The 27,337-nt window shown below is 47.5% G+C and overlaps 1 protein-coding gene across 1 annotated transcript in view; it reads right to left on the bottom strand.

Annotated features, from left to right (window-relative positions):
* The window catches only part of LOC116975643, a 42,324-nt gene extending 21,579 nt beyond the window's left edge, over window positions 1–20,745 (bottom strand). Inside the window, exons 1-2 of the mRNA XM_033024971.1 lie at window positions 20,539–20,745; window positions 941–990 (exon numbers count right to left, since the gene is read on the bottom strand). Coding sequence (XP_032880862.1) covers window positions 941–990; window positions 20,539–20,741 — 253 coding nt within the window. The 5' untranslated portion in view covers window positions 20,742–20,745. The remainder of the gene's footprint in view (window positions 1–940; window positions 991–20,538) is intronic.
* Between the last annotated feature and the right edge of the window lie 6,592 nt (window positions 20,746–27,337).

A 27,337-nucleotide genomic window follows, 5' to 3' on the forward strand; every position in this document is an offset into this window, starting at 1 on the left:
TTCAGACGTTAGGAGAGTTCCCCCTCTCCTCCCCCCACTCACCATCAACAATACCACAGTCACATCTTAAATAAGTTCCTGGGAACCATCATCTCCAAGGACCTTAAATGGGGGGCCACCATTGACTCCACAGTCAAAAAGGCACACCAGAGGATGTACTTCCTGCGGCAGCTGAGGAAGCACAATCTGCCACAGGCAATGATGGTCCAATTCTAAACGGCCATCGTAGAGTCTGTCCTCACCTTCTCCATCATGGTCTGGTTTGGCTCAGCCACCAAGCACGACACCTGGAGGCTGCAGCGAATCGTCCGATCAGCAGAGAAGATTATCGGCTGCAACCTTCCCTCCATTGATGAACTGTACACTGCAAGGGCCAGGAAGCGAGCGGGTAAGATCATCTCTGACCCCTCTCACCCTGGCCACAAACTCTTTGAATCACTTCCCTCTGGAAGGCGACTCCGGTTGTCAAAGCTGCCACATCTAGACATACAAAGAGCTTTTTCCCCACGAGCAGTTGCTCTACTCAACAGCCAAAGGTCTGTAGCCTCCTTTTGCTCTGGTATTTTATTTTATTCTTCACATGTTTAAATTATAACAGTTTATTTGTAATTGTCTACTGTATATCATGTTGCTATCCTTGCGAGCAAAACACCGGCTAATTCCTTGTATGTATACATACTTAGCTAATAAAATGTATTCAAGTCAGTTAAATAAGTGGAAAACAAAGCTGCCTGCACCCTCGCATTGATATTGCTGCCTTTTCAAACTTGCTGCCTGTAGTTTTTATCCCTGTACTAATATTCGGAATCAAATTTTAATTGGTCATGCTCCATTTTCACAGAATAGAAACATTACTATAGTTCTTCTACAGACAATAAATAAAACCCAATTCTACTTGTTGTACACAACATGCAGTTCACCCCTGTTGGAAATTACTCACTCAGAGAAGCCAGGATCAGTAACACAACCCTCATTTCACCAGGTGACATTCTGCAAAGGAAAGCACGGAATTACAATCAGAGAGAAATGAGGGCCTGGGGTCTTGTGCAAGTTGTAAACTGGGACAGTAATTGATAGTTTGTGAAACACATCACTCCCTGACGGGGAGATCTACAGGCAGACGTGAGATCTCCCTCTCAGCGTTGTACAGGAAAATCAATTACAATCAATGAACAGCAGAAGGTAACATTCTGAGATTGATCAAGTGGTGATGTCTTGTTACCTGAATCTGCACAGGTGTTGCTGCCTGGGATGGAGGGAGATGAGACCACCTGCAACCTCCTCAGTCCCGGGGACTCTACCGTGAATGGCGACAGGCTCGGCGACAGCTCACCGACTACCTTCCACATCCGCTTCACGAGTGAATAACTGCTGGGCTGGATAACAGTGCAGTTGATGTATGGTTGGAGACAACATGCAAAGCAGACAAACCAACATCTATTCTGGGTCGATGGAATGAAAAGTCCATTCTTTCCAGTCAACTTCCTCTAACAACCGCAGAATCAGTAATGGGTCAGCACTGAGCAGGAGGCTGCAATTGTAACAGGCAAATGTATTAGAGAGGAAATACACTGTATAAATCTGCCACATGACCAGCTGACCATTATTACACAGAGAACCATACTGGAACAGTAATGGACATGTGTAAACAGAGGGAGTAGTCCTAGTATAAACGCTGCCAGTGGACTATGTATTGGAACAGGAATGGACAGTGCAGGCTAGAGAGGGTGTGGCCACAGAATAAATCCCTGCCACCTTAGTACTGGGTCAGTATGTGACACTGAGCTGTGTATATGGGGACATTGTAGAGATTTTATTCTCCATTCTAGCATCACCCCACGTGGCACCATTGAGCTGTGTATATGGGGACATTGTAGAGATTTTACCAGATTTATTCTCCACTCCAGCATCATCCCACGTGGCACCACTGAGCTGTGTGCTGGATCTACAGTGAACAGAGAGGGCTGCTAAAGGAAACTGGCAGTATCATTCCTGTTGTACTAAAACATGTCACATTGGATATTGGTGTCTGTGCTCTGGACGCAGAACAGGCAGACAGTAAACAGGACATTGGCAGCTGAAGCACAACTACGGCTTGCAAACGGTTCTTTGGTCCAATTCCTGTTTGCCTCTGCCTGACCCTAATTATACCTCTAATCCTTTCCTGTCCATCAACCTGTCCAAAAGGCATTGAAATGTCATAATTGTTCCTGCCTTCACCACCTCTGGCAATTTGTTCCATCCATCCATCACCCCCTGTGTGAATAAAACTGTCTCTCAGTTCCTGCTTATATTAGGACATAGAATCACACATCACAGAAACATCCCTTCAGCCCACAATGTCTATGCCGAATGTAGCAAGATAAAATTAATCATATCTATTTGTCAATGATGTTATAGAGGTGTATAAAATCATGAAGGCAATAAGTAGGGTAAACGTACATGGTCTTTTCCCAAGTGTTGGGGAAACAAGAACCAGAGGACATAGGTTTAAGGTAAGAGGGGAAATATTAATAGGAACCTGGGAGCATTGTTTAATTCAGAGGATGTTGTGCCCATGGAAGATGCTGCCAGTGGATGTAGTTGAAGCAGGGACTATAACGACATTAAAAAGAGACATGGATAGTGTAGAACAACTGACACAAACTCCCAGTAAAGATCCACCAGGTTTACTGGCAGATAATAAAGTTACACCGCATGTTGGCTTCACTGTGTCTGCATCACGACTGGCAGCTTGTGTCAGGAGCTGTTAGTATGAATGAAAACCCGGCCTGGAATATAGATAATAGTAGAGTGTAGCATTTGTGTGTTAGTATTGGTTAACATATAAGTACAGATCTACAGACAGGGACATGGAAAGGAGGTTTAGAAGGAAATGGGCCAAGCATGGACAAATGGAACGACCTTAACTGGGGGATCTTAGCCGACATGAATGAATTGGGCCGAAGGGTATTTTCCCTGCTGCATGACTACACATGATCTATATCCCTCCATTCCCTGCAGGTCCATGATCCTATCTGAAAGCCTCTCCGATGCCACTATTGTATCTGCTTCCTCACCACCCATGGCAAGATGATCCAGCCACCGATCACCCTCTGTGTAAAAAACTAGACCCATACATCTCATTTAAACTTTGTCTCACTCATCTTAAAGCTATTCCCTCTCATGGTAGACAATTTTACATTGGGAAAGAATGTCAATAGACAATATTGTCTTCACACTGCCACCCAGCTTTGAGTCATCTGTGAATTTGTGAATAACACTGACTGACTAGTCTAACTGACTCGTCTCTCGATACATCTTATAACTTTATACTAGACTAAGTGGGACCCGTTGGGTCCCAGCATCACATGGGAGGTCTGATCACCAACGTAATATTCCACCCTTCCACCAATTCCAATATTGCTCGCCAGTGGGGGGGGGGGGGGGCTTTCTGTTGCGCTAGTATGGGTGTTGCTTCCGAAGGTACTGGTTTACAGAGGGCTAGTATAGACATTGTGGGCCGAATGGATTCTTGCCAACTGTTGTAACGATTTTAAAAGCCAATCCAAGGCAAACAATTGGGCTGCAGCCACCCGACAACCAAAATTCATTTTGTGAACACAAACTTTTTAAAAAGGCGAGGCATCGAGGGGACTCACCGTGGGGTAGACTAAGTTCAGAGTAGACTGCGTTCAGTGTTATTCGCAGCTCAGAGAGCTGTGACCCTCTCGCTTCCTGGGCCTGGCAAAGACTGAGTGAGGGACTACACTTCCAGGTTTTATAGTCCATCCCCCCTGCCGCCAGCGGGGGCAGCAGAGAGAATGGCGATTTAAAAAAAACCTTTAATATCTCTGATTTTTCATCGATGGGAAAAATCCTCCGGTCCCAGAAGACGGAGGGGGGCTCTGAGCGAGGTGGCCAAAAATAACGGCCGTAGGTGGCGGCGTTCTCTCGGAAATCTAAGCATAGTCGGCCAAAAGTGGTCAAAATCAGACTTTTAGTAATATAGATGCTTCTATCAGCTATCCTCTCTTAATAGGTAACAGCCCATAATCCAGGCAGACATTAAACCCATGGTCTCCAGCTTCAGAGAGGCCCAGGAACCGTTGTAGGCGGAGGAGCGGCGTACGGGCGTTGAGTAGATAAACAGAGCGCTGGGCTTTGTGTTACAGAGGAACCGTTGCAGGGGGAGGAGCGGCGTCCAGGCGGTGAGTAGATAAACAGAGCGCGGGGCTTTGTGTTACAGAGGCCCAGGAACCGTTGCAGGGGGAGGAGTGTCGTCCGAGCGGTGAGTAGATAAACAGACCGCGGGGCTTTGTGTTACAGAGGAACTGTTGCAGGGGGGGGAGCGGCGTTCAGGCGGTGAGTAGATAAACAGAGCGTGGGGTTTTGTGTTACAGAGGCCCAGGAACCGTTGCAGGGGGAGGAGCAGCGTCCAGGCGGTGAGTAGATAAACAGAGCGTGGGGATTTGTTTTACAGAGGCCCAGGAACCGTTGCAGGGGAGGAGGAACCCAAATCTGTAATGTTCCATTCACATTTCATATAAGTGAGGAAGCCGCTGATTGGTGGAAGCGGACTAGAGGCAGCAGCTGATTGGGAGTCAGATTGTATCCAGCACTTTGTATTGTAGCCAGGATAAGGGGGGAGAATGAGGCCCAGGGCAGTTTACTGTTCTGGATGTCAGGTGTGGGAGGTCATGGAGTCTGATAGCCCTCCAGACGTCCACATCTGCGCCAGGTGCGTCGAGATGGGGCTCCTAAGGGACCGTGTTAGGAACCTGGAGCAGCAGCTCGATGACCTCTGTCTGGTCAGGGAGAGTTAGGAGGTCATAGAGAGGAGTTATAGATATGTGGTCTCTCCAAGACCCCGGGAGGCAGACAAGTGGGTCACGGTTAGGAGAGGCAAGGGGCACAGGCAGGGACTAGAGAGTACCCCAGTGTCTGTACACCTTGACAATAAGTACTCCTGTTTGAGTACTGTTGGGGGGGACAGCCTATCTGGGGGTAGCAACAGCGGCCGGGCCTCTGGTACAGAGACCGGCCCTGTTGCTCAGAAGGTTAGGGAAAAGAAGAGGAGGGCATTAGTAATAGGGGACTCTATAGTTAGGGGGTCAGACAGACGATTCTGTGGATGCAGTCGGGAGACCCGTATGGTAGTTTGCCTCCCTGGTGCCAGGGTCTGGGATGTGTCTGAACGTGTCCAAGATATCCTGAAATGGGAGGGAGAGGAGCCTGAAGTTGTGGTACATATAGGTGCCAATGACATAGGTAGAAAAAGAGAAGAGGTCCTGAAAGGAGAATTTAGAGAGTTAGGAAGAGAGTTAAGGAGAAGGACCAAAAAATTAACAATCTCAGGATTACTGCCCGTGCCACGCGACAGTGAGAGTAGGAATGGAGCGAGGTGGAGGATAAATGCGTGGATGAAGGACTGGTGCAGTGGGTATGGATTCAAGTTTCTGGATCATTGGAACCTCTTTTGTGGAAGGTGTGACCTGTACAGAAAGGACGGGTTGCACTTGAACCCGAGGGGGACCAATATCCTGGCGGGGAGATTTGCAAAGGCTACTGGGGAGACTTTAAACTAGAACGGTTGGGGGGAGGGACTCAAATAGAGAAAGCTAGCAGTCAGTGTGTGAGGCAGGAGGCAGAGAATGGAAGCACTCAGACCAAACATGTAGGGGAGAGAGAAGAAAAAGAAAATAAACAGAGAATAAGAGGGGGTGGGTTTCTTAAATGTGTATATTTTAATGCTAGGAGCATTGTAAGAAAGGTGGATGAGCTTAGAGCCTGGATTGACACCTGGAAGTATGATGTTGTGGCGATCAGTGAAACATGGTTGCAGGAGGGCTGTGATTGGAAACTAAATATTCCAGGATTTTGTTGCTTCAGGTGTGATAGAATTGGAGGGGCAAGAGCTGGAGGTGTTGCATTGCTTGTCAGGGAAGATATTACAGGGAAGGAAGATTGCAGCACGTTCAGACGCAGCGGCTTTGCGCTCCCAAGTCAGAGTAAATTCGGTGCAGCCCGGTACCGAACGCAGCTGTGAAAATAAGGTATTTAAAAACCTCAGAACCCCGACAACCCCCAGAAACCCCAGTACCCCCAGAAATCATAGTAAGAAACTCACCTCCAGGACGAGGAAATCCAGGATCCACATCATAATCCCAACGGGTCGCACATGGAGCCGCACGGAACTGCTCAATATCCGACGTGGTTGCGAGAAACTGGCTTGTGAGTACTACAGCACCCTCACCAAAATCCCGATGGAGCTGGGCAGAACAGCCCCCTGGATCACCACTCCGGAGGGTAGGAGACGGAGCAAGCGCCGGGAGCGAAAGCAGAAGCGTGGAAGGCGAGCGGGGGTGCAGGACAGGCTACGGAGGGCTCCACAAAGACCATCGCTCCCAAGTGTCTTTCTCACGAATGTCCGGTCACTCACCAACAAGCTGGATGAGGTAAGGCTCTGGATCAACACCCAGCAATCCCTGAAAGACTGCTGTGTGCTGATCTTCACAGAGACCTGGCTCAGCGCGCTGGTTCCCGATGGGGCTGTGGACCTGACCAACCGGTCACTGCATTGTGCTGATAGAACAAAGGACTCCGGTAATAGCAAGGGTGGCGGGCTCTGCATCTACATCAACAATGACTGGTGTACCAACCACACTGCAGTAGAGAGCTACTGTTCCCCAGACCTGGAATACCTAGTGATTAAATGTAGGCCGTTTTACCTGCCTCGGGAGTTTACTGTGGTTATCATCATGGCCATATACATCCCACCACAGGCTAATGCTAACCTAGCACTAGCACAGCTGCACTCGGCCATCAGTAAGCAGCAGGATGCTCACCCCGACGGTGCCTTCATTGTTGCAGGGGACTTTAATCAGGTCGACCTACGAGCTGCACTCCGCAAATTCCACCAGCATGTGCAGTGCCCTACCAGGGGCTCAAACACGCTGGATAAAGTGTACACCAACATCAAGGACGCATACAGAGCTCTCCCCCGCCCATCCCTGGGACAATCTGATCACCTCTCACTGTTTCTACTGCCTGCATACAAACCCCTCATCCGCAAGACCAAACCTGCAATAAAGACGGTCAAAATATGGCCCGAGGACGCCACCCTACAACTCCAGGACTGCTTTGATCGCACCGACTGGGACCTGTTTGCAAACAAGGCTACCAGTGGTACAGAGGTAGACTTGGAGGAGTACACATCCACTGTGCTCTCCTACATCAACTGCTGTGTGGAGACTGTCACAGTGGACAAGCAAATAAAGATGCTCCCAAACCGGAAACCCTGGATGAACAAGGAGGTTCAGGATCTGCTAAGGGCATGCAACAATGCCTTTAAATCCAGGGACACTTCTGCTTACAGTGCGGCCAGGTCGAACCTGAACAAAGGCATAAAAAAGGCCAAAGACATCCACAGGCAAAGGGTGGAAGACCACTTCAATACCGCGGACACCAGAAGCATGTGGCAGGGTGTCAGGGACATCACTGACTACAAGAACAGCCCCGCCTGCCCCCACGGTGATATCACACTGGCCAACGAACTAAACACCTTCTTTGCCCGCTTCGAAACTGGCAACACCACCAGGAGTGGAATAACCCCGGCCATGGCAGAGGGACAGGCCTTAACACTGAGCACTCAGGAGGTACAGTGCGCTCTGCGTAGGATCAATCCACGCAAGGCTGCAGGCCCGGATGGAGTCCAGGGATGGGTACTAAAGGACTGTGCTGTACAGCTGGCGGAGGTATTCACGAGAATCTTTAATCTATCTCTATCTCTGGCAACGGTCCCCAAGTGCCTGAAAACCAGAATCAGAATCAGAATCAGAATGCTTTATTGTCATTGCATGTGTCACATACAACGAGATTACTGTGTCTCTCCATTTAAAAGAACTTCAAACATTCCCATACTCATACTTTTTACACTCCCTCCCTCGCCAAACCCACCCATGGATTCACATTTACATGAATTAACACTGTCTCCCACCCCCCCTCCTTCCCCATTACCCGCTCCCGAGACAGAGTTCAGTCAAAACAGCCACCATAGTGCCGGTGCCGAAAATGTCTAAAGTCACCAACCTGAACGACTACCGCCCGGTTGCCCTAACTCCAATCCCAATGAAGTGCTTCGAAAGGCTGGTCCTCTCCCACATCAAATCCAACATCCCTGCCTCACTGGACTCTCATCAATTTGCATTCAGGGCAAATAGATCAACAGAGGATGCCATCTCTCTGGCTCTTCACACTGTCCTGACTCACCTGGACAGACAGGGCACGTACGTGAGGATGCTCTTCATAGACTATAGCTCTGCATTCAATTCGGTCATCCCAACCAAGCTCACCACCAAACTCCACCAGCTAGGCCTCAGCTCGCCGATATGCGATTGGATCCTGAACTTTCTGACGGAGCGACAGCAGGCAGTGAGACTGGGCCCGCACCTGTCCCCCACTATCACCCTGAGCACTGGCACACCACAGGGCTGTGTACTAAGCCCCATGCTCTACCCCCTCTTCACTCACGACTGTGTTCCTGCATTCGACACCAACACCATCGTGAAGTTTGCAGACGACACAACAGTGATTGGGCTGATCACCAACGGTGATGAAACAAAATACAGAGCGGAGGTGTAGAACCTGGCGGACTGGTGCGCACGTAACAACTTGTCACTAAACACCTCCAAGACCAAGGAGCTGATTATCGACTTCAGGAGGTCCCATAATGGAGAATACGCCCCAATCTCCATCTACGGTGTGGAGAGAGTGTCCAGTTTTAAGTTTCAGGGCACTCACATTTCAGAGGACCTCACATGGTCCACCATAGAAACATAGAAACATAGAAACATAGAAATGAGGTGCAGGAGTAGGCCATTCGGCCCTTCGAGCCTGCACCGCCATTCAATATGATCATGGCTGATCATCCAACTCAGTATCCCGTACCTGCCTTCTCTCCATACCCTCTGATCCCCTTAGCCACAAGGGCCACATCTAACTCCCTCTTAAATATAGCCAATGAACTGACCTCGACTACCCTCTGTGGCAGGGAGTTCCAGAGATTCACCACTCTCTGTGTGAAAAAAGTTCTTCTCATCTCGGTTTTAAAGGATTTCCCCCTTATCCTTAAGCTGTGACCCCTTGTCCTGGACTTCCCCAACATCGGGAGCAATCTTCCTGCATCTAGCCTGTCCAACCCCTTAAGAATTTTGTGAGTTTCTATAAGATCCCCTCTCAATCTCCTAAATTCTAGAGAGTATAAACCAAGTCTATCCAGTCTTCATAAGACAGTCCTAACATCCCAGGAATCAGTCTGGTGAACCTTCTCTGCACTCCCTCTATGGCAATAATGTCCTTCCTCAGATTTGGAGACCAAAACTGTACGCAATACTCCAGGTGTGGTCTCACCAAGACCCTGTACAACTGCAGTAGAACCTCCCTGCTCCTATACTCAAATCCTTTTGCTATGAAAGCTAACATACCATTCGCTTTCTTCACTGCCTGCTGCAACTGCATGCCCACTTTCAATGACTGGTGTACCATGACACCCAGGTCTCGCTGCATCTCCCCTTTTCCTAGTCGGCCACCATTTAGATAATAGTCTGCTTTCCTGTTTTTGCCACCAAAATGGATAACCTCACATTTATCCACATTATACTGCATCTGCCAAACATTTGCCCACTCACCCAGCCTATCCAAGTCACCTTGCAGTCTCCTAGCATCCTCCACACAGCTAACACTGCCCCCCAGCTTAGTGTCATCCGCAAACTTGGAGATATTGCCTTCAATTCCCTCATCCAGATCATTAATATATATTGTAAATAGCTGGGGTCCCAGCACTGAGCCTTGCGGTACCCCACTAGTCACTGCCTGCCATTGTGAAAAGGACCCGTTTACTCCTACTCTTTGCTTCCTGTTTGCCAGCCAGTTCTCTATCCACATCAATACTGAACCCCCAATGCCGTGTGCTTTAAGTTTGTAAACTAATCTCTTATGTGGGACCTTGTCGAAAGCCTTCTGGAAGTCCAGATACACCACATCCACTGGTTCTCCCCTATCCACGCTACTAGTTACATCCTCGAAAAATTCTATAAGATTCGTCAGACATGATTTACCTTTTGTAAATCCATGCTGACTTTGTCCAATGATTTCACCACTTTCCAAATGTGCTGCTATCCCATCTTTAATAACTGACTCTAGCAGTTTCCCCACTACCGATGTTAGACTAACTGGTCTGTAATTCCCCGTTTTCTCTCTCCCTCCCTTCTTAAAAAGTGGGGTTACGTTTGCTACCCGCCAATCCTCAGGAACTACTCCAGAATCTAAAGAGTTTTGAAAGATTATTACTAATGCATCCACTATTTCTGGAGCTACTTCCTTAAGTACTCTGGGATGCAGCCTATCTGGCCCTGGGGATTTATCGGCCTTTAATCCATTTAATTTACCCAACACCACTTCCCGGCTAACCTGGATTTCACTCAATTCCTCCAACTCCTTTGACCCACGGTCCCCTGCTATTTCCGGCAGATTATTTATGTCTTCCTTAGTGAAGACGGAACCAAAGTAGTTATTTAATTGGTCCGCCATATCCTTGTTCCCCATGATCAACTCACCCGTTTCTGACTGCAAGGGACCTACATTTGTTTTAACTAATCTCTTTCTTTTCACATATCTATAAAAACTTTTGCAGTCAGTTTTTATGTTCCCTGCCAGTTTTCTTTCATAATCTATTTTTCCTTTCCTAATTAAGCCCTTTGTCCTCCTCTGCTGGTCTCTGAATTTCTCCCAGTCCTCCGGTATGCTGCTTTTTCTGGCTAATTTGTACGCATCATCCTTCGCTTTGATACTATCCCTGATTTCCCTTGTTATCCACGGATGCACTACCTTCCCTGATTTATTCTTTTGCCAAACTGGGATGAACAATTTTTGTAGTTCATCCATGCAGTCTTTAAATGTCTTCCATTGCATATCCACCATCAACCCTTTTAGAATTAATTGCCAGTCAATCTTGGCCAATTCACGTCTCATACCCTCAAAGTTACCTTTCTTTAAGTTCAGAACCATTGTTTCTGAATTAACAATGTCACTCTCCATCCTAATGAAGAACTCAACCATATTATGGTCACTCTTGCCCAAGGGGGCACGTACAACAAGACTGCTAACTAACCCTTCCTCATTACTCAATACCCAGTCTAAAATAGCCTGCTCTCTCGTTGGTTCCTCTACATGTTGATTTAGATAACTATCCCGCATACATTCCAAAAAATCCTCTTCCTCAGCACCCCTGCCAATTTGATTCACCCAATCTATATGTAAATTGAAGTCACCCATTATAACGGTTTTGCCTTTGTCGCACGCATTTCTAATTTCCTGTTTGATACCATCTCCAACTTCACTACTACTGTTAGGTGGCCTGTACACAACACCCACCAGCGTTTTCTGCCCCTTAGTGTTTCGCAGCTCTACCCATACCGATTCCACATCCTGCAAACTAATGTCCTTCCTTTCCATTGCGTTAATCTCCTCTCTAATCAGCAACGCTACCCCACCTCCTTTTCCTTTCTCTCTATCCCTCCTGAATATTGAATATCCCTGGATGTTTAGCTCCCAGCCTTGGTCACCCTGGAGCCATTTCTCCGTGATCCCAACTATATCATAGTCATTAATAGCTATCTGCACATTCAACTCATCCACCTTATTACGAATGCTCCTTGCATTGAGATACAAAGCCTTCAGGCTTGTTTTTACAACACTCTTACCCCTTATACAATTTTGTTGAAAAGTGGCCCTTTTTGATTTTTGCCCAGGATTTTCCAGCCTGCCACTTTTACTTTTCACCTTGCTACCTATTGCTTCTACCCTCATTTTACACCCCTCTGTCTCTTCGCTCACACATTTAAGAAACCCTTTCCCTTTAACTCCATCCTCCACTAGCCCATTCGACACCCCACCCCCCTTATTCAGTTTAAAACCACCCGTGTAGCAGTGGCAAACCTGCCTGCCAGAATGCTGGTCCCACACCTCTTAAGATGCAATCCGTCCCTTTTGTACAGTTCCCCCTTACCCCAAAACAGATCCCAGTGATCTAAGAATCTAAATCCCTGCCCCGTGCACCAGTTCCTCAGCCACACGTTCAGGTCCCGTATCTCCCTGTTCCTGCTCTCGCCAGCACGAGGAACTGGAAGCAAACCAGAGATAACAACCTTGGAGGTCCTGCTTTTCAGCATTTTTCCGAGCTCTCTAAAGTCACGCTGCAGAATATTCATCCCCTTCTTTCCGACATCGTTTGTGCCGACATGCACTACCACTTCCGGATGTTCACCTTCGCCCTTGAGGATTTTCTGCACTCTGTCCGTGACATCCTGGATCCTGGCACCAGGAAGGCAGCACACCATCCTCGCATCCCGTATGTTGCCGCAGAAACCCCTGTCCGTACCTCTCACAATGGAGTCTCCTACTACAATGGCGTTGCCTGCCTTAGGCCTTTTTGGTTTTGGCTCAACAGCCCTATTCGCATCACAAGCCAGTCCGCCGCCCAGTGTAAACACCTCTTCTGTCCCGACAGCTTCTAAGTGGGTGAACCTGTTCACAAGAGGTACAACACCCGGGGATGTTGGCATTCCATGCTTCCCTCCCGTTCTCACTGTCTCCCACCTTCTCTCTTCCAGTACCTTAGGTGTAACAATCGTACTGTAAGACTTGTTGAGGAACGACTCCGTTTCTCGGACGAACCGGAGGTCATCCACTTGCTTCTCCAGTTCCCCAACACGGCCCTTCAGGAGCTCTACCTGGATGCACTTTTCGCATTTGTAGCAGCCAGAGGCACCAGCGGTGTCCTTGACCTCCCACATACTGCAAGCATCACACTGAATCAGCTTGCCTGACATCTCCTTCTTTCGTCTCTCCCTCTGCAGTGTTTTGCGTAGTCTCCTCTCCTCAGCCTCCTCTCCGAAGACTCTCGAGCCAAAGACTCACACTTTTCTCACAGGGCACTTCACTCACGGCCGCTCCCTAAGAGCAGTCTTACTTAAATTGACTGATAAATTGCCTGATTTACCAATTTACAAACCAAATTCCTCAGTTTTCAACTGTTTTCCCAGCACTGACTCACCTCCCACTTGGGCTAGAGCCAATCAGTCGTATCTCTTGCTAATCTCCTCCTGCTGCTGTTGTTGCTCCCAAAGCTACAGCAGTTCTGACTGTACACCAACACCGCTGCGCTGGTTAAGAAGGCACAGCAACGACTGTTCTTCCTGAGGACATTAAAAAAGACTGGTCTGCCCCAACAGCTGCTGACAACGTTCTACTGCTGCACCACAGAGAGCATATTAACGTATGGCATCTCTGTGTGGTATCTCAGCTGCACGGAGGCGGAGAGGAGAGCTCTTCAGCGCGTCGTCCACAGAGCGCAGAGGATCATTGGGACACAGCTACCAGCCTTGGAGGGCATCTACCACACACGGTGCCTCAGGAAGGCCGTCAGCATCCATAAAGACTCATCACACCCCTGTAACGGACTGTTCGAACTACTTCCCTCCGGCAGACGTTACAAAGCCTTCTACGCCCGAACCTCCAGACTCAGGAACAGCTTCATTCCCAGAGCTATAGCGGCTCTGAACCGGCCCCTCTGAGTGCCCCCCACCCCCCCTGGACTGTCTCCCTCGGATGGTCACGTCGCACAGACACATCTGCACTGTTGAACTGTTTTACTGTTCTTTTTACAATCCATGTTCTCGGGATATCTAAATCCAAATTTTATTAGTCATTTATGTTATGACATCGGTTGGAAGCTGCATACCAAATCTTGTTGCGCTTATGTGCAATGACAATAAAATATATTATTATTATTATTATTATTATAGCAGTGCTTTGGCAGGATAGATTGGAGGGCTCGTCTAGGGAGGCTACTTGGGTGGAACTGAGAAATGGGAAAGGTGTAGCAACACTTATAGGGGTGTATTATAGACCGCCTAATGGGGAGCGAGAATTGGAAGAGCAAATATGTAAGGAGATAGCAGATATTAGTAGTAAGCACAAGGTAGTGATTGTGGGAGATTTCAATTTTCCACACATAGACTGGGAAACACATTCTGTAAATGGGCTGGATGGTTTGGAGTTTGTAAAATGTGTGTAGGATAGTTTTTTGCAGCAATACATAGAGGTACCTACTAGAGAAGGGGCAGTGCTGGACCTCCTGTTATGAAATGGGACAGGTCAGGTGGCGGAGGTATGCGTTGGGGAACACTTCGGGTCCAGTGATCACAATACCATTAGTTTCAATATAATTATGGAGAGGGTCAGAACTGGACCAAGGGTTGCGATTTTTGATTGGAGAAAGGCTAACTTTGAGGAGATGCGAAAGGATTTAAAAGGAGTGAATTGGGACATTTTGTTTTATGGGAAGTATGTAGAAGAGAAATGGGAAACATTTAAAGGTGAAATTTTAATAGTACAGAATCTTTATGTTCCTGTTCGGTTGAAAGGAAATAGTAAAAATTGGAAAGAGCCATGGTTTTCAAGGGAAATTGGACACGGTTCGGAAAAAGAGAAAGATCTACAATAATTATAGGCAGCATGAAGTAAATGAGGTGCTTGTGGAGTATAAGGAATGTAAAAAGAATCTTAAGAAAGAAATTAGAAAATCTAAAAGAAGATATGAGGTTGCTTTGGCAAGTAAGGTGAAAGTAAATCCAAAGGGTTTCTACAGCTATATTAATAGCAAAAGGATAACGAGGGATAAAATTGGTCCATTAGAGAGTCAGAGTGGACAGCTATCTGCAGAGCCAAAAGAGATGGGGGAGATATTGAACAATTTCTTTTCTTCGGTATTCACCAAGGAGAAGGATAGTGAATTATGTGAGGTAAGGGAAACAAGTAGAGTAGCTATGGAAGATTCATGAGATTCAAAGAAGAGGAAGTGCTGACATTTTGAAAAATATAAAAGTGGATAAGTCTCCAGGTCCTGACAGGATATTCCCTAGGACATTGAGGGAAGTTAGTGTAGAAATAGCAGGGGCTATGACAGAAATATTTCAAATGTCATTAGAAACGGGAATAGTGCCGGAGGATTGGCGTACTGCGCATGTTGTTCCATTGTTTAAAAAGGGTGCTAAGAGTAAACCTAGCAATTATAGACCTGTTAGTTTGACCTCAGTGGTGGGCATATTAATGGAAAGGATACTTAGAGATAATATATATAAGCATCGGGATAAACAGGGTCTGATTAGGAACAGTCAACATGAATTTGTGCCTGGAAGGCCATGTTTGACTAATCTTCTTGAATTTTTTGAAGAGGTTACTCGGGAAATTGATGAGGTAAAGCAGTGGATGTTGTATATATGGACTTCAGTAAGGCCTTTGACAAGGTTACTCATGGAAGGTTGGTTAAGAAGGTTCAATTATTGGGCATTAATGGTGGAGTGGCAAGAGGGATTCAACAGTGGCTGAATGGGAGATGCCAGAGAGTAATGGTGGATGGTTGTTTGTCAGGTTGGAGGCAGGTGACTAGTGGGGTGCCACAGGGATCTGTGTTGGGTCCACTGTTGTTTGTCATGTACATCAATGATCTGGATGATGGTGTGGTAAATTGGATTAGTAAGTATGCAGATGATACTAAGATAAATGGTGTTGTGGATAATGAAGTAGATTTTCAAAGTCTTGAGAGAGATTTACGCCAGTTGGAAGAGTGGGCTGAAAGATGGCAGATAGAGTTTAATGCTGATAAATGTGAGGTGCTACATCTTGGCAGGACAAATCAAAATAGGACGTACATGGTAAATGGTAGGGAATTGAGGAACATAGAAAACATAGAAAATATAGAAAATAGGTGCAGGAGTAGGCCATTCGGCCCTTCGAGCCTGCACCGCAAGTTGAACAGAGGGATCTAGGAATAACTGTGCACAGTTCCCTGAAGTTGGAATCTCATGTAGATAGGGTGGTAAAGAAAGCTTTTGGTGTGCTGGCCTTTATAAATCAGAGCATTGAGTATAGACGTTAGGATGTAATGTTAAAATTGTACAAGGCATTGGTGAGGCCAATTCTGGTGTATGGTGTACAATTTTGGTCGCCTAATTATAGGAAGGATGTCAACAAAATAGAGCGAGTACAGAGGAGATTTACTAGAATGTTGCCTGGGTTTCAGCAACTAAGTTACAGAGAAAGGTTGAACAAGTTAGGTCTTTATTCTTTGGAGCGCAGAAGGTTAAGGGGGGACTTGATAGAGGTCTTTAAAATGATGAGAGGGATAGACAGAGTTGACGTGGATAAGGTTTTCCCAATTGAGAGTAGGGAAGATTCAAACAAGAGGACATGACTTGAGAATTAAGGGACAGAAGTTTAGGGGTAACATGAGGGGGAACTTCTTTACTCAGAGATTGGTAGCTGTGTGGAATGAGCTTCCAGTGGAAGTGGTGAAGGCAGGTTCGATTTTATCATTTAAAAATAAATTGGATATGTATATGGACGGGAAAGGAATGGAGGGTTATGGTCTGAGTGCAGGTAGATGGGACTAGGGGAAAATAAGTGTTTGGCACGGGCTTGTAGGGCTGAGATGGCCTGTTTTCCGTGCTGTCATTGTTATATGGTTTTGTCAGCCTATAGAGGCCTCAAATCTCTGCCTTGTTTAAATGAATGCAACCAACAATCTTATCTCTGCCCCTCGTGATTTACTAAACCTCTGCAAGGTCACCCCTCAGCCTCCTTCACTCCAAACAGGAAACAGCTCCCACACATCCAGGATCTCCTCACAGCTTGAGCACTCCTGTCCCGGCAACATCCTTCTGCAGCCTCTCTAGCTTCATCACATACATCCAATAGCATGGTGACCAGAAATGCACGATACTCCAGGTGTTGTCTCACCAATGTTCTCTCCAGATGTAACATGATGTCCTAACCCTTGACTCAATGTCCTGTCCAATGAAGGCAATGACACCATATGCCTTCTTCACCACTTTGTCTACCCAAATGATCATGTTCAAGATATTATGTATTTGTCCCCCTAGGCTCCCTGAAAGTGGTGTAAAGCTGCCAAGAGTGCAGAGAAGATTGATGAGAATGTTGCCAGGATATGAGATCCTGAGCTATTAGGAAAGGTTGGCTAGGCTAGGACTTTATTCCATGGAGCGCAGGAGGCTGAGGAGTGATCGTATAGAGGTGTATAAAATCAGGAGGGGAATAGATGGGGTGAATTCACAGAGTCTTTTACACAGAGTAGGGGAATGAAGAACCATAGAATATGTTTAAAGTGAGAAGAGAACGATTTAATAGGAACCTGAAAGGTAACATTTTCACTCAGTGATATTTGGAACGAGCTGCCAGAGGAGGTACTTGAGGTAGGTACGATAACAACATTTAAAAGACATTTGGACACGTACAGGTATATGGAGAGGAAACATTTAAAGTGACACTGTACATGACAGGGTCCAGGAGTAACACTGTACATGACAGGGTCCAGGAGTAACACTGTACATGACAGGGTCCAGGAGTAACACTGTACATGACAGGGTCCAGGAGAGTAAGTAACACTGTACATGACAGGGTCCAGGAGAGTAAGTAACACTGTACATGGCAGGGTCCAGGAGTAACACTGTACAAGACAGGGTCCAGGAGTAACACTGTACAAGATAGGGTCCAGGAGTAACACTGTACAAGACAGGGTCCAGGAGTAACACTGTACATGACAGGGTCCAGGAGTAACACTGTACATGACAGGGTCCAGGAGTAACACTGTACATGACAGGGTCCAGGAGTAACACTGTACATGACAGGGTCCAGGAGTAACACTGTACATGACAGGGTCTAGGAGTAACACTGTACATGACAGGGTCCAGGAGTAACACTGTACATGACAGGGTCCAGGAGTAACACTGTACATGACAGGTTCCAGGAGTAACACTGTCTGTACAAGACAGGGTCCAGGAGTAACACTGTACATGACAGGGTCCAGGAGTAACACTGTACATGACAGGGTCCAGGAGTAACACTGTACATGACAGGGTCCAGGAGTAACACTGTACATGACAGGGTCCAGGAGTAACACTGTACATGACCGGGTCCAGGAGTAACATTGTAAGTGACAGGGTCCAGGAGTAACACTGTACATGACAGGGTCCAGGAGTAACATTGTAAGTGACAGGGTCCAGGAGTAACACTGTACATGACAGGGTCCAGGAGTAACACTGTAAATGACAGGGTCCAGGAGTAACATTGTAAGTGACAGGGTCCAGGAGTAACACTGTACATGACAGGGTCCAGGAGTAACACTGTAAATGACAGGGTCCAGGAGTAACACTGTACATGACAGGGTCCAGGAGTAACACTGTACATGACGGCACATTAGCAAGTGTCTGAGCACCAATCCCTGCTGCACTTCACTGGTCACAAGATTTAAATCTGAAAAATAACCCTCCACTTCCCCCTCTGACTCTCATCAGTCACCGAGCCAACCCAATACCCCCCTGGCCAGCTCACATTGGATCCCACGTGATCTCATCTTCATGACCGATCTATTGAATTGAATTGAATTGAATCCTTTATTTGTCATTCAGACCTTTCGGTCTGAACGAAATGCTGTTGCCTGCAGCCATACATGTAATAATAACAAAACACAATAAACACAAATTAACATCCACCACAGTGAGTTCACCAAACACCTCCTCACTGTGATGGAGGCAAAAGTCTTAGAGTTACTGTCTCTTCCCTCCTCTTCTCCCTCTGCGCCCTCTCCCATCTACCATGGGTTATTGAGTAATAGCCTTGCTGAAGTCCATGAAAACCACATCGACTTCCCTGTCCGACATCCTCTCCATCAACTCTTCAGAATAGAGTCCCCTTCTGCCTTCAGGACACATTCTCTCCAGATTTATCCCTTTTTTCTTAAAATACTTAAATAAACATATTGACTCAGGATACCTCATGTTCCCTTTCAGCCTTCCTGATTTTTCTTTTGTGTTCTCCTGCACCCACACACTCCAGGGGATTTGTTTGATCCCAGCTATTTATTCCTGACATATGTCTCCTTTTTCCTGCCCAGAGCCTCAATATCCCTCGTCAAACCCTGGCAGCCTTACCCTTTACTCTCATAGGAACATGTTTGCCCTGAAAACATCGATCTCACTTTTAAATGGCTCCCACATGTCAGACATGCATCTACCAGCTTACAATCCCTCCCAGTCAACCGATGCAAGATTAGAAAGCAAACCTACAGAATGATTCTTTCCCTGTAGCTGCATTGGACATTGGTCCCTGTGCTCCGGAAGTATAATGGGTAAACGACACACAAGACATTTGCAGCTGAAGGCACAAGGGCCAGTTGTGAAGCCACTAAATTTGTGGATTATCAGGTCCAAATGAGAGGAGCTCAGGTAACAGAGTTAAAGTCATGGAGAGGATTAGAGATTGTGAGCGGGTGAGACCATGGAAGGAAATAAAATAAACATTATGTCCGTTTCAATGACTCTTCTCTTGATCCACCAGCACTTCTTCCCTCACTCCACCCTGTATTTTTCTTGTTTACTTGTACTGTTCACTATGTATCTTCAGTCTGTTACTTGTGGAGTCAAGAGTCAATAGAGTTTTATTGTCATGTGTCCCAGATAGTATTCTTACTTGATTCTTACTTGCTGTAGCACAACAGAATCTGTAAACATAGAACACTGTAAATAATATGATAAACGAGAGAGAAAAAAGTTCAGTGTGTATATATACAGATACTCACATTTGTTAAGTAAGTAAGTTTATTGGCCAAATATTCACATACAAGGAATTTGCCTTGGTGCTCCGCCCACAAGTAACTACATGACATACAGAGACAGTTACGAATAACTCAGAAAAGACTAAACATTAATAATAATAAAACATTAATGATAAAACACCATTGATCAAGCATGTGAACCAACAAAATACCAGATCAAAGGAAGGCTACAGATTTTTGGCTGTTGAGTAGAGCAACTGCTCATGGATAAAAGCTGTTTTTATGTCTGGCTGTGGCAGCTTTGACAATCCGGAGTCGCCTTCCAGAGGGAAGTGATTTAAAGAGTTTGTGGCCAGGGTGAGAGGGGTCAGAGATGATCTTACCCGCTCGCTTCCAGGCCCTTGCAGTGTACAGTTCATCAATGGAGGGAAGGTTGCAGCCAATAACCTTCTCTGCTGATCGGACGATTCGCTGCAGCCTCCAGGTGTCGTGCTTTGTGGCTGGGCCAAACCAGACCATGATGGAGAAGGTGAGGACAGACTCTACGATGGCCGTGTAGAATTGGACCATCATTGCCTGTGGCAGATTGTGCTTCCTCAGCTGCCGCAGGAAGTACATCCTCTGTTGTGCCTTTTTGACTGTGAAGTCGGTGGTAGCCCCCCACTTAAAGTCCTTGGAGATGATGGTTCCCAGGAACGTAAAAGACCCCACAGATGTGACTGTGGTGTTGTTGATGGTGAGTGAGGTGAGGGGAGGGGGAACTCTCCAGACTGGGCATGTTGGTCGGCATGGGCAAGTTGGGACAAAGGGCCTGTTTGCACACTGTATGATTCTATGACTCTCCCAGTCCGAGCTCCCTCTCTCACCTCAGCCTTGTTTCCATCCATTGCTGAATGTTCCTGTGACTTTTCACCAGCGTTTTCTCTGCCTCAGACATGGAGAGTTCATTGTTCTCAGTCAGTGAGCTTCCTAAAACAAACACAATGCTGAGAAACATCATTGGCCAGAGAGCTCTGCCTACTGGATCTTTAATGGATAGAGGATGTTGAAGAACATCCACCGGGCACATACATACAACACTGAGGGGGTCGCCAGAAGGGAGTGCTCCGATCACTGGCCCGCGGACTGTTACATCCCGAAGCCGTGGTCTGCTGAGCTTCTAGCCGCGGGCACGGCATGGATTTACCACCGAAGCGGGATTCCTCGCCGGGGAAGAGCTCCGACCGCCAGCCTGCGGCCTACAACATCCTGAAGCCGCGGTCTCCTGTAAGAAAGCGCTGATTCGGGACCTGCAAGCCGCAGAGTGTGTTCGACCATCCCGGCGAGGGGGCCTGTACATCCGGCCGTCTGTAGACAATAGACAATAGGTGCAGGAGTAGGCCATTCGGCCCTTCGGGCCAGCACCGCCATTCAATGTGATCATGGCTGATCATCCCCAATCAGTACATGACTTGACTATCCCTTTATTCCTTTAACCCGAATAGCTAAATCTAACTCTCTCTTGAAAACATCCAGTGAATTGGCCCCACTGCCTTCGGTGGCAAAGAATTCCACAGATTCACACATCTCTGGGTGAAAATGTTTTTCCACATCTCAGTCCTCAATGGTCTACCCCTTATTATTAAACTGTGACCCCTGGTTCTGGACTCCCCCAACATCGGGAACATGTTTCCTGCATCTTGCCTGTCCAAACCTTTAAGAATTTTATATGCTTCTATAAAATATCCTCTCATCCTTCTAAATTCCAGTGAATGCAAGCCCAGTCGACCCATTCTTTCATTCTTTGCTTTCAGGCCATGTTCTCATTGAGATGCCATTATAAACATGATAACAGCACAGGGGAGCTTTGACCAGTGGAATGTTTCCATTAGAACCGCAATGTCCAGAAATTCAAACTACCTTGACAACTCTCTTTGCCTCCCTCTGTCCCCACTACACTAACTCCCATTGTTTCTTGTTTTCATCTGTGGCTTAATTTGCATCTGTGGCCTTCCACAAAATGTTACCTGTGAAATGTTATATGAAAAGTACTTTATTTTCAGTCCGTTTATTTCCTGTTACGTATAGGATTGCACGAATGGTGGTGAATTAATATGCAGCAGCTTCTGTTAGAAATGTAATGATGGTTGATTTGAACTTGGTGTACTACTGCTCAAACTGCCCTGAAAACGTTGTCATTATCTGTTTGTCCCCCCCTCACCACCACCAACCCAGCCCCCCCCCCCCACCCCCCACCCGCCCACTCTACACTCCACAAAGTATCTTGTCCATCTCACTCAATTTGCATCTGAGCCCTTTCAACAACGGTTACCTGTTACCCTGGTGTGAAAAGTCCCTGGATACTCTGTTTGTCAGTGTCACCTCTCACCCTTGCTTGTTCCCCCACATTCCCCACCACAATTTACCACCTACTCCCTTGATACTCTGTGTCGAATTTCTGCTGAGTTTGCATCCTTCCTTTCACCAATGTTACCTGTGTTCCTGAAATATAAAATACTTTGTTCTACTTTCTACAGTCTTTCAAAGGGTCACAACCCATTGCTTTCAATTCCTTCCATAGATGCGGTCTGACCAATTGAGTTACTCCAGCGCTTTGTGTTTAGCTCAAGATTCCAGCATCTGCAGTTCCCTGTTCCTCATTCTTACTTTGCCAGCTTAGTGCTACAAGCAGGATAATTGAACAGGGCAGAATGGACCAGTGCATGTGTTTCTATTTGACCTGCAATGGCCACAGAAGAGAAGGTGACTTATTTATATCTCTCCGCAGAAAGCTAATGGAATGTTGGCCTTCATAACAAGAGGATTTCAGTATAGGAGTAAAGAGGTTCTTCTGCAGTTGTATAGGGCTCTGGTGAGACCACATCTAGAGTATTGTGTACAGTTTTGGTCACCTAATTTGAGGAAGGACATCCTTGTGATTGAGGCAGTGCAGCGTAGGTTCACGAGATTGATCCCTGGGATGGCGGGACTGTCATATGAGGAAAGATTGAAATGACTAGGCTTGTATTCACTGGAGTTTAGAAGGATGAGGGGTCATCTTATAGAAACATATAAAATTATAAAAGGACTGGTCAAGCTAGATGCAGGAAAAATGTTCCCAATGTTGGGCGAGTCCAGAACCAGGGGCCACAGTCTCAGAATAAAGGGGAGGTCATTTAAGACTGAGGTGAGAAAAACCCTTTTTCACCCAGAGAGTTGTGAATTTATGGAATTCCCTACAACAGAGGGCAGTGGAGGCCAAATCACTGGATGAATTTAAGAGAGAGTTAGATAGAGCACTAGGGGCTAGTGGAGTCAAGGGTTATGGGGAGAAGGCAGGCACGGGTTATTGATAGGGGATGATCAGCCATGATCACAGTGAATGGCGGTGCTGGGTCGAAGGGCCGAATGGCCTCCTCCTGCACCTATTTTCTATGTTTCTATGTTCTATGTTTCTAAAAGTAAAATCGCCAGCGAAATGGTAAAAATCTCGGGGTTTTTGCATCTGGTTTTCGGGAAAGATGGCGGTGACCTACTCGGCTGCGGCTGCTCCCAACAGTAGCAGAAATGTAAAGTAAATGTAAAAATCCGGAGAGTTTGACGGTCGCTGTTCGGTGCGACTGTCAATCCGTGTTGAAACTGCGTGCGTCCAGCAGTTCGGAGTTGATGGATCGGGTCACTCTGAATATTCTATGGAGTCTCGGACTGCTGCGTTGGCTGGAGCCAGCGGCCTACGAAGCTGCGGAGTCTCCTACCAGCACTGGCCGCACTCGGAGGAGGAGGAGACGGTGCGACAGGAAGCAGAAACGCGGCACTCGTGGGGGGCTAACGGCAAAACTAAAGGCTAACCCCTGCAGAACTCCGCTTCCATCTATTCTGCTCACTAACGTCTGCTCCTTGGAGAGTAAGTTGGACTACCTGAGGCTGGATTTGGTAGCCAAACGGGAGGTGAGAGATGGCTGCGCCCTGATCTTAACAGAGATGTGGTTAAACTCTTCTGTTCCTGACGCTGCTACTAGTGTGGAGGGGCTAACAACATTCCGGTCGGACAGGAGCTGCGCTCTCAGTGAGAAATCCCGGGGTGGTGGTGTGTGCATTTACACTAATAACAGCTGGTGTAATAATGCCACAGTGGTCTCAAATCATTGGTCCCCAGACATTGAGTTTTTGACAATAAAGTGCAGACCCTTCTATCTGCCCAGGGAATTTACTATCAACCATCACAGCTGTGTACATCCCCCCCCCCCTCCCCCCACCCCCCCCAGTACAAACACTAAGGAGGCCCTGGATGCTCTATTGCTCCATCAGTGACTTGCAAACTACACACTGATGGTGCTTTATTGTTGCTGGGGATTTTAACCAGGCCAACATGAAGACAGTTCTCCCACATTACTACCAGCATGTGGACTTTGCAACCAGGGGAGTGAACACACTGAACCTAGCCTATACAAACATCAAGAAGGCATTCAAGGCAGTCCCCAGCCCCCACCTTCGCTCCTCAGGCCATATCTCTGATGCTAATTCCTGCATTCAGGCCCCTGTTTACCAGAGAAAACCCTACTGTGAAGCAGGTTAGGGTGTGGCCAGAGGGAGCTATGACAGCATTACAGGATAGCTTTGAGTGCACGGACTGGGACATGTTCAAGAAGGCTGCAACTGACAGTCAATACACCAACCTGCAGGAGTATGCTGCGTTTGTGTCTGCTTACATGATAAAGTGCATAGAGGATGTCAGTGTCAAGACCATCACTATATGGGCCGACCAGAAACCCTGGATGACCCCTGAAGTACGTGGAATCCAGAGCTTCTTTCATGACCCCATGGACACCAGGCGCATGTGGCAGGGAATCCAAACCATCACGGACTATAAGACTGCTCCACCACCCTGTGAAGACAACATAAACTTCCTCAATGAACTCATTAAATATTTTGGACGGTTCGAGGCATTGAACAACACACCTGCGAGGAAAGGTATTCCTCACTGTGATGAACAGGCACTCAGTCTTGATACAGTGGATGTACCCTAAAAGGAGTGAACACATGGAAGGCAGCAGGCCCTGATAACATACCAGGTCGGGTGCTCAGGGAATATGCTGATCAGCTGGCACATGTCCTTACTGACATCTTCAACACCTCGCTGAACCAGGCTGTCATCCCATCATGTTTCAAGACTTCCACCATCATACCAGTGACAAAAAAATCTGCAATAACATGTCTCACCGATTACCGCCCTGTAGCACTCACTCCCATAATAATGAAGTGCTTCGAGAGGCTGGTCAGGGACCATATTACATCCAGACTCCCCTCCACACTTGACCCGTCCCAGTTTGCTTACAGGCCAAACCGCTCCACAGAGGACGCCATATCCTCCGTACTCCACCTGAGCCTGGAACATCTAGAGGAGAAGAACACATATGTGCGAATGCTGTTTGTGGACTTTAGTTCAGCGTTCAATACAATCATCCCTCAGCACCTGATAAGCAAACTGGGTCCTTTGGGCCTCAGCACCCCCTTGTGTAACTGGCTACGGGACATCCTCACTGACAGACCCCAGTCAGTGTGGGTTGGAAACAACACCTCTAACATCATCTCTCTGAGCACCGGTTCCCCTCAGGGCTGTGTCCTGAATCCACTGTGTTTACCCTGATGACCCACGACTGTTGTGCCAGGTTTAGTACAAATCACATCATGAAGTACACAGATGACACAACAGTGGTGGGCCTTATCCGGGATGACAATGAGCTGATTTACAGGGAGGAGGTGAAACAACTGGTGGACTGGTGCAACACAAACAATCTGATCCTGAATGTTGACAAAACAAAGGAGGTCATCATTGACTTCAGGAGAAACCGGCACAGACACACACCACTACACATTAATGACATCGATGTGGAGTTGGTCAGTAGCACTAAGTTCCTGGGGGTGCAGATCACTAACAGTCTGACCTGGTCACAAAACATCGCATCATTAGTTCAGAGAGCGCAGCAGCATTTGCACTTTCTGTGCCGGATAAGAAGAGCTCATCTCCCCCATCCCATCCTCACCACTTTCTACAGGGGCACCATAGAGAGCATTTTGACCAGCTGAGGGGGGAGGGGGTGAGAGTGGGGTATGGATGGGAGGAGCGAAGGGGTGGAGGGTGGAGAGGGGGGGGGGGGGGGGGGAGAAGGGGGAGGATTGTTACCGAACTGAATTGAATTTCCTTTATTGTCATTCAGACCTTTCAGTCTGAACGGAATTTCATGCCTGCAGTCATACATACAATAATAAACAACAGTAAACACAAATTAACATCCACCACAGTGAGTCCACCAAGCACCTCCTCACTGTGATGGAGGTAAAAATCTTAGGGCTGCAGTCTCTTCCCTCCTCTTCTCCCTCTGCGCTGAGGCGATTCCCCACCGGGCGATGGTACAAACAGTCCCGCGGCTCACCGAGCTCCGCGAACGGGCCGGCTCAAACACCGCGGCCCGGGGTGGTCGAAGCTGCCGCCCTCCAGTCCAGTGGACGCAGCCGCTGACGACGTTGTCCACTGGCCCACGGCCGAACCCCGGACTCAGGTCACCGCCGCCAGAACGCCGTCTCAGCCACCGGAGCGCCGTTCCAGCCCAGAGCCGGGCCGCCCTCACGGGAGCGCCGTTACCCCCGAGCCGGACCACCCTCACAGGAGCGAGCCCAGGGCAAGTCCTGACTGGCTCTGCCTCCGGAGCCTCGAGGTCGCCAGCTCCGCCATTAGGCCTCAGCGCAGACGGAGGCAGAGAAGGGGGATACGACAAAAAACTCGCATTCCCCCGAAGGGAGAGACAGCAAGCCCCGTTTCAACCCCCCACCTCCCCCCCCCCCCCCCGCATAAACACAACCTAAAAACCAAAAACTTAGCTACACAAAACGAAAAAAAACAACGCAAAAAAGTAAAAACAAACGGACTGCAGGCGAGCCGCAGCTGTTCAACATCGCCGCCACTTCCGGCTCTCTTCTGAACTCACTGTGGAATGAATCCATTAATGGAGCCACTCTGCTTCTATTCCATGTTGTCCCTGCCTTCCCTCTGGAAGCCTCGTCCCCATCAGATGCCGAGTTCCCAGAGCCCTGGTTAAACGCGGGGGCTGCTCACGGTTAAGTCCAAAGATCTTATAGCAGATATATAGCTGTAAGATCTTTGGTTAAGTCTGTGAAAGCGGCCCCACCAGAGTGTGAGGCCTCACATCCTCAGCGCTTCAGACCTCGAGTACATGGAGGGGAGGGGAGGGGAGGGTGTAGTGGGCGTGCGGACATGATGCCGAGTGGGCCTGCGGGTCGACAGGCTCTTCAATTCTTCTTCTTGTAGGATTCCGGCAGTGTAGACGCTGCTAAGCGTATTACTGCCCTCCACAGGTCAAAGTTTGAACTAAATTATTACATACAGTCCTGTAACTTGCAGGAATTGAAGAACAGCCCTGGATATCAGTTGATGTTTCTCACTGTGTCCAAACAAAGATGAAACAGAAAAAGCCTCAACTCCAAGTCCTGTCAGTCTAACAAACAATACTTTTCTTTCTACCCTATACTTTTTACATTCTAGGAAAACATGCTTAACTGTCTCATTACTCCCACATTCACACAAGCCAGAAACATGTTTCCCTACAATGCACAAATAGTAATTTAACCCACAGTGTCCCAACCTCAATCTACACAGTTTAACTGAGT

Source organism: Amblyraja radiata, chromosome 7 (genome assembly GCF_010909765.2).
Source record: "Amblyraja radiata isolate CabotCenter1 chromosome 7, sAmbRad1.1.pri, whole genome shotgun sequence".
In the NCBI taxonomy this organism is placed as follows: Eukaryota; Metazoa; Chordata; class Chondrichthyes; order Rajiformes; family Rajidae; genus Amblyraja; species Amblyraja radiata.